Below are 7,500 nucleotides of genomic sequence, written 5' to 3' on the forward strand. Positions count from 1 at the left end.
ACAAGGAAAGAGCAATAGGCCGGACCAACCTACAAAAACGAAACGGTCCCTCCGTAACCAATCATCCATAATATCAAATAGATCATTTTCTTCTTTGGTAAATTTACCAAGGGTTATAGTCATAGCGATCCTCCTATTTAACTACTTCAACCATTTCCGAACACCTCATATCATTTCCAAGGCATACGATAGTTCGATTATCTGTGGACGATTTCTCGTTCCATGCCCCTTACAATGGGTTTCGAAGATACAAATTCTTCTTTTCTATTGGGCCACAAACCAATCTAAGTAAATAAATCCACGAGCTCGATTCGATTAGTCTTTATACCTTATCTTATACTTATCTTATAACTTATACTATATAAAATAAATTAAGTATTTGAACCCGGAATTGTCCTATGACTCATATTACAGTTACAGAGTATATCTTTTAACGGGTCAAACAAACAAAAAAAAGAAAATTCACTGTTTTTTCCTGCCCCTAAACTAGATTAAATATTTAAATAATGGTAGACTGGAAATGAAAGTAAAGTCCCTTTCTCGCATTCGTTCTCTATTGCATTGGCGGAAGAACAAAACAATATCTGATTCTGAAATCAAGGAAAGATATTGAAAAATATATTTTCGAAATAAACTTTTATATGTAGCGGAAAAGAATATCGATTTATTCCCATGGAGCATTCAGTAAGAAGAAGATTCATTAAATCGGAAATATCGACAAATTCCTGACTTGCGTGGTCTAAGGAAATAAAAAAATCCGCTTGTACAATTTCATCTATATCGAATTTTAATATCAGAATAGCCGATATAGTCGTCATTCAATGGGTTAGGTCCACTTACTTTTTCTTGATTTAGAATTTGATGCTGGGTTTGATAAAAACAATGGAGAAGTAAGAATACTTTGGTTTGGCGATTCATAATAGCGATTGGACATCTAGAATATTCCTGTCCAAAAACAAAAATTTGAATAATTAGACATGAAGAGGACTACTTTGTCAGTACAGAGTAGACTAGTTCTAATAACTACAATTATTCATTATTATTTATACTAATAATAATGAATAATGTTTCACTTTTTAACTATAACTCGTAATAATCAGAAGTCATTATAATGGTGGTTACCCTTTTCTTTTTAGAAATAAAAAGAAATCTCTATTCTCCACCGAAAAACAAAGACTCAAACTTTAGTTTAGTGGAAAAAGCCCCTTATCGGATTTGAACCGATGACTTACGCCTTACCATGGCGTTACTCTACCACTGAGTTAAAAGGGCTTGTTTTATTCGATTCATGAATTATAGCCTTTTTCCATTATGAGTCTACTGCATAATATATGTACATGATATATACATATATGCACATAATATATACATAGTTCATTTAGGAGCAATCAATTTGATTTACCCCCCAAAAGTAAAAAGTGGGCAAATTTTTTATTTTTTTTTTTGATAAAAATAATGCAGTGAATTGTTTCAAGACCGACCCCGCTTGTTTACCTTTACTGACTCATCAAAACAAGATTCACTTGATTGATACATGTACCAATCTGACATCGACATAGATTCGATAGATTTTCTTGAATCATGTGATGAGGGTATTCGTACCCTGAACCGAATTCTTATAAAAAAATAAAAAAGAAAAAAGGAAAATTTCTATCGTTTTTTAATTTTCTGACTTAATGTGAGATAGTGATAGGCATATTTTATCTGAACAATGAACGAAGCAATGAGTTAAGTTAAAATTAATGAGTTAAAATTGAAGAAAAGAAATTAAGTGGGGTTCTACCCCCTTTTCTGTTCTGTCGGACCAATCACTGCCTGAACTGACGGAGTCCTGTACCTCCTTTCGCTATATAAAATAGTATGGGATGGTTCATTCATGAACCATCAAATCCAAAACAAAATTCTATGGAATCATAACATAAAAGTAGAAAAGAGTGTTCAGATCTAGTCATATCATTAGATTATATTGACAATTCCAAAAAACTACTCATACTATCATCATAGTATGATGACAGTTGGGCGGATATGCCCCTATCGTCTAGTGGTTCAGGACATCTCTCTTTCAAGGAGGCAGCGGGGATTCGACTTCCCCTGGGGGTACTACGAAAGGAAGTTGATCATGGATTATCAATAAGCCTAGAAGGAATTCTTCCTGGGTCGATGCCCGAGCGGTTAATGGGGACGGACTGTAAATTCGTTGGCGATATGTCTACGCTGGTTCAAATCCAGCTCGGCCCAAAAATTCGCCGCTCCATGAATATGATATAACCAATGATATAACCAATTTGTCCCCCAGAAACAAAAATACCTGATCCGTAAAAGAGAAAGAGTCCATTTTTGTTTCTCTATCCATGTTTTTCTCATTCGTTCTGATCTTTTCTTTCTAACGATCTAGATTCATAATACTTAATCAAAGCAAAGATTATGAAAGGAAAAATCGTTTTTTCTCAATGAAAGGTTGATTATCTATTTTTGGCAATAAAATAAAATAAACACAGGTTACTAGTAATCCGTGTCACTTTCACTATAGTCCATATCTATGTGTTCTATGTGTATATGATATCAGTTAGTATATCATTCGTGTCTCTGTTACAACGCGACGAAGAAAATGTTTTTCTGAAACCATTAAGAATATGTATACCATACACCTCGCTGGGATTGTAGTTCAATTGGTCAGAGCACCGCCCTGTCAAGGCGGAAGCTGCGGGTTCGAGCCCCGTCAGTCCCGAACTAGGATCCGACCGATGAATGGAGAAATGAATTTATCTATTTTCCGTGAAAAAGGAGACAGGGGGCAAGATCTAATCCCCAGTGGAGATCCTTATTTCTTTTGTTTTTCATTTCGCATTTATCATCAGACAAATACAGGAATTTCCATTTCTTCCACTAGTGCCGAGTGATAAGGGAGAGACATAACATATATAGATTCGTACAATCGGTGGTATTCCTATATTTAGTATTTTAAGAGATACTCGTCTGACTTTCTTTTTCGATTTTCTTGATAAATGAAATAGAATAGAGTGCTCCTATTTTTACCGAGAGTACATACGCAAATTGTATTCGTTTATTGTACAATACATAATGAACTTAACATAATTACCTCGACAGAGTACTTGTCAGGTTAAACGACAACCCTTTTTAGCTTCGACTTTGTTTGTGTATCCTCAATGACTAATTGGAAACAATCTATCTCATTCTCATTTAAATTGCACACTGAATTTTTGATGTATGCCTTCCAGTCCCAATCGAAGAAAGAGATACTAATCAAATAAAAGAAAAGACCAAGCAACGTTCCTTTTTATTAAATTTGTTGGAATTATATTAGATCTTTTATACTTAACCCGTCCTTTTTCCATCTCACTTCTACTCTTTGGATCTGTGTGTGATTCATAGAATACCAGTCATATAATACCTCATAATTGTATGTACATAATTGTATGTATAAGTATAACGAAGGAGGAGTATATAAGGAAGACGGTAGGGTTATTTATAGAAAAGAAAAAGTGGAAAAGGATGAAAATTCAATGGGATTCTTTATTGGATCAGGAATCCCATTTCAGATTTAGTATGGATAAAGGATCTTCCTATGTTATACTATTCAATTCTCGACGATGAATCGATTTGATAGATCAGATATTGTTATTCATAATATTGATCCGATTCAGTATCATCAGGATGCAATTCATCCCATTGAATTTACAGGAATCAAATTTCTCATCTCTATGGGATTAGATCCCGAGTTATTGCGAAGTAAAAAAACAATGAGATTATGGAAGTAAATATTCTCGCATTTATTGCTACTGCACTGTTCATTCTAGTTCCTACTGCCTTTTTACTTATCATCTACGTAAAAACAGTCAGTCAAAATGATTAATTTGACTGAAACTTGATTTATTAGTTCTTATCAATGATTGAATAAATGAAAGAAACGGATTCAAACTCCAAGTCTTAAATGAAATGATCTGTCTGGAATCATAAGTATCTGAGATAATAAGTATCTGAGATAGTAGTATCTGAGCCGAGATAGTATGGTATAGTATTTATTATCCTATTAATGATTTTCATAGAAAGTTGTACTGTATACAGATATAGGCTTTTATATAGAGAAAGCCTATATCTAGGTCAATATACAATATGTATGTACATAGATTAGATGTATATCTAAATAGTACATCAAAATAACAGTCCAATTCTATTATTTTTTTGGCTACATTTACTTGTGTGGATTTCGATCAATTCAAAATAATTGAAGACCAACTCTTCTAATTCCTGGCTTTCTTAGAATTTATATATATATATAGGTATAGGTCCCGAGATCTATCAAAGGAATCAATGGAGCAAGACAAAAAGAGTATGGGCATATTCTACTATAAATTAAATAAAAAAAAAGATAAAAGAAAACGAAACCAAAGAAAAGAATCTTTTTCTTTTTTTAGATTTCCCATCTCAAGAAGTCATTGCTTGATCTATTAACAGATGATCTGCGGAGTTCTATTCCATGATAACTTCTTCAGATTTGAAAAAGAAGTAGATTAATAGAGTAGACCTTCCCAATTTTTTATGCTTAAACATGACATGAGATGAGTCAAAAAAAGCATAAAAAAATCTCTAGGAGTCTAAAAAAAAGGTGAAATGCGCGATATGTGGATCGCTCAACGGAAGAAAGATCTAATCTTATTATGTGTAGAACCTCTTTGGACAACAACTAGTCATTTCCAATAGAAAGTATGTATTGTCGTAATCTAATATAATTAGAATAGCGGAACGGCTTTCTCTTCTCTTAGAACAGTAAAAGTAAAGAAAGAGGGAAACAAATAAAGAAAAAAAGAAAAAACCAATTTCAGATTTTTTCTTTTTGTAATATCCATAATTCTGGTAAGAGCTGGTTTATCAAAATAGAATATTTAGGAAGAATTCGGTTGGAAAAAATTTCCTATCATGCGTAGATTTAGGTTTCGAAATACAACTATAGTAATCATTCATTCTTTGATCGAATGGTTATTATTCATTATTGTATTTTCTTATTCATTACTGTATTTCAGTATAATTTTGAAACAGAGACATTCTTTTTTTAAAGCTTTGCAAAACGATCAATTAAACAATTGATAGAATTCAATTACTCAATCGATTACTCGATTAGTAGTACCCCTAGAGTCCACTCCTTCCCCATACTACGAGTGAGAGGGAAAATGTAAAGACTACCATTAAAGCAGCCCAAGCGAGACTTACTATATCCATATAAATTATGTCTCCTATCTCTATGAAGGAATTATTCCATTATTGATCAATAATCATAGTGGAATCAATGGCGCAGAGTCAAAATGGAATTCTGACTTAACTTAAGGCTATTGATGAACCAATCCAATGAATCTACTCGTAACAAGATTATAAGATTTCTGGTAGAATCGGGAAGCATTAAGCATAAATACAATACACACACCTTTTCTCGGAAAATGAAATAACAAAGGAATACTCCTATCCCAATGGAACATGTAGGAGTACTAAGACCTATTGTTTGTTACCCTTTTTCATAAGCAAAAGACATCAAAATATACCATCAAGATAGATAACTATCTATCAGATACCTCTATTTCCTATTTGATCTAAGCCTTACTGTTTTTTTTGTGAAAGAATGGGGAGACACCATCACCAGTATTACATACATTCTTTCTTTTTTTCGTAATCCCCCTATCTTACACGGGCAAAGAAATTCCTACACGGGCAAAGAAATTTTTTTGTTTCTTCAACTTTTACTTTTACTCTTTACTCAATAAGAGCCGACCAACTATCCTGATTGAATGTTTGAGTACTCAGAGACTCTCGTGAGTCTGGATACAAAGTATCTTCAGTCCTTTCCACAACTTCTAAATTGATTTCCCATCAGCCTATCCAATCGAATTCCAGACAGAGTCAGTAGACACAACGGTGGTAGTGTAAAATAATTAGGAATTCTTGATAGTCTTTCGTACAATCTCTTCTTCAATCCTAGTAGCAAAAATGGAGTGTCCTTTAGGAACCTTTGGATACCAAGATTTCCGACCTCTTACTTTCGTAGTTTTGAATCCCAGAATTTACTTTCACTATTTATTTATTCTACTTATAAAATAAATGTCCGAACCAATCATAATCATATTAAAATCATAATCATATTAATAAGTAAGGCTTACTTCATCCCTATTTGTACCGGTTTGGGCCACACCCAAAGCCCGGATTTTTAGAAAAAAATTGACTTTCTTTAAAAAAATTGACTTTCTTTATAGAACTACAGATTCTAAAAATAAAGTATCGATAGGCTTATCCTTTTGCCTCTCCTTCTCCGGGGACAGAATTCGTCGAGTTAAATCAGCAGAATAAGAAATCCCAAGTTTTTTGTTGATCAGGCGACACCCAGATTTGAACTGGGGATAAAGGATTTGCAGTCCCCCGCCTTACCACTTGGCCATGTCGCCAAACCAAATTCGATCCAAATAAGATAAAAAATAGATTTCTGGTCAAAGACTGAAAAATTCAGGGCAAATTGGAACCATTAACTATTTGTTTTGTTGTTTTGAATTAGCGAAAGGTTCTTCAATTTGTATCTCAAATTGTTGCGTTTCCTTAATGGCATAACAAAATCAAATTGATTTATGACTAATTCAGTATCAATTATTTTCAATAATCAATCTTTTTCAATTTCAATTATAACAATATAAATTATAACAATATATATGTGTATATGTAAACCTCAAAACAGAAATTGTTACACAGATACCGCTCTTATGTACATATCCCATATCCCTATAGAGAATCGTCGTGCCTTCTTTTTTCATTTTCTATATGCAATAGAAAAAATAGGAATTATGATATAGTGCGACCTGACTTCTGTTGCCACAAGTGAAATTACGATAAAAGATGTGATATGCGGACAGGTAGATAGCTATATTGGCATGCACTTAATAAATATTACTCCTATTACGCAATTCAATCATATTCTATATATTCTACTAGCAAAAAAATAATTCGAAATTTTTTTTGAACATGAAATGAAACTCAAATAAAATTAAGTATGCTAAAAAGGGAAACTCTATATTGTTCCTGTTGTACCTGTCGCAAATTCGAACTTGCGTCGAAAATGCTCTTCATTCCTCTGTCTCATTTCCGTTCATACGTATGAAATACATATATGGTATATGGAGTTGGCTAAAATTTCATGTGATTCAGTAAACAGAATATACATTCCATCATTGCTAGATCGATCCGTATGGTTCGATAAATAGTGAGCTAATAATGGGATTTTTCAATAAACAGGAAACTTAAGATTAAGATGCTCCGGAATGATGGAAATGAGGGAATGTCCACAATACCTGGATTTAGTCAGATCCAATTTGAGGGATTTTGTAGGTTCATTAATGAGGGCTTGACGGAAGAATTTCATAAGTTTCCAAAAATTGAAGATACAGATCAAGAAATTGAATTTAAATTATTTGTGGAAAGATATCAATTGGTAGAACCCTTGATAAA

At 33.0% G+C, this 7,500-nt stretch overlaps 2 protein-coding genes and 3 non-coding genes across 5 annotated transcripts in view; 2 read left to right on the top strand and 3 right to left on the bottom strand.

Moving 5' to 3' along the window:
* The window catches only part of LOC135661072 (photosystem II CP43 reaction center protein-like), a 4,341-nt gene extending 4,218 nt beyond the window's left edge, over positions 1 to 123 (bottom strand). The window contains 1 exon segment of the mRNA XM_065176455.1: positions 1 to 123. This exon segment is cut by the window's left edge and continues 930 nt beyond it. Within this exon segment, the coding sequence (XP_065032527.1) occupies positions 1 to 123 (123 nt within the window).
* Positions 124 to 1,200: 1,077 nt separating this feature from the next.
* TRNAT-GGU (transfer RNA threonine (anticodon GGU)) lies at positions 1,201 to 1,272 on the bottom strand. The gene has a single exon. It is a non-coding gene; the product is annotated as a tRNA-Thr (tRNA).
* A 1,382-nt stretch (positions 1,273 to 2,654) lies between these two features.
* On the top strand, positions 2,655 to 2,728 carry TRNAD-GUC (transfer RNA aspartic acid (anticodon GUC)). Its single transcript has one exon. It is a non-coding gene; the product is annotated as a tRNA-Asp (tRNA).
* Positions 2,729 to 4,309: 1,581 nt separating this feature from the next.
* LOC135661071 (DNA-directed RNA polymerase subunit beta) overlaps positions 4,310 to 7,500 on the top strand; it is an 18,490-nt gene continuing 15,299 nt past the window's right edge. The window contains exon 1 of the mRNA XM_065176454.1: positions 4,310 to 7,500. This exon is cut by the window's right edge and continues 15,299 nt beyond it. Coding sequence (XP_065032526.1) covers positions 7,304 to 7,500 — 197 coding nt within the window. The 5' untranslated portion in view covers positions 4,310 to 7,303.
* On the bottom strand, positions 6,379 to 6,449 carry TRNAC-GCA (transfer RNA cysteine (anticodon GCA)). The gene has a single exon. It is a non-coding gene; the product is annotated as a tRNA-Cys (tRNA).

The sequence above is a fragment of the Musa acuminata genome, unplaced genomic scaffold, assembly GCF_036884655.1.
Source record: "Musa acuminata AAA Group cultivar baxijiao unplaced genomic scaffold, Cavendish_Baxijiao_AAA HiC_scaffold_516, whole genome shotgun sequence".
Lineage (NCBI taxonomy): Eukaryota > Viridiplantae > Streptophyta > Magnoliopsida > Zingiberales > Musaceae > Musa > Musa acuminata.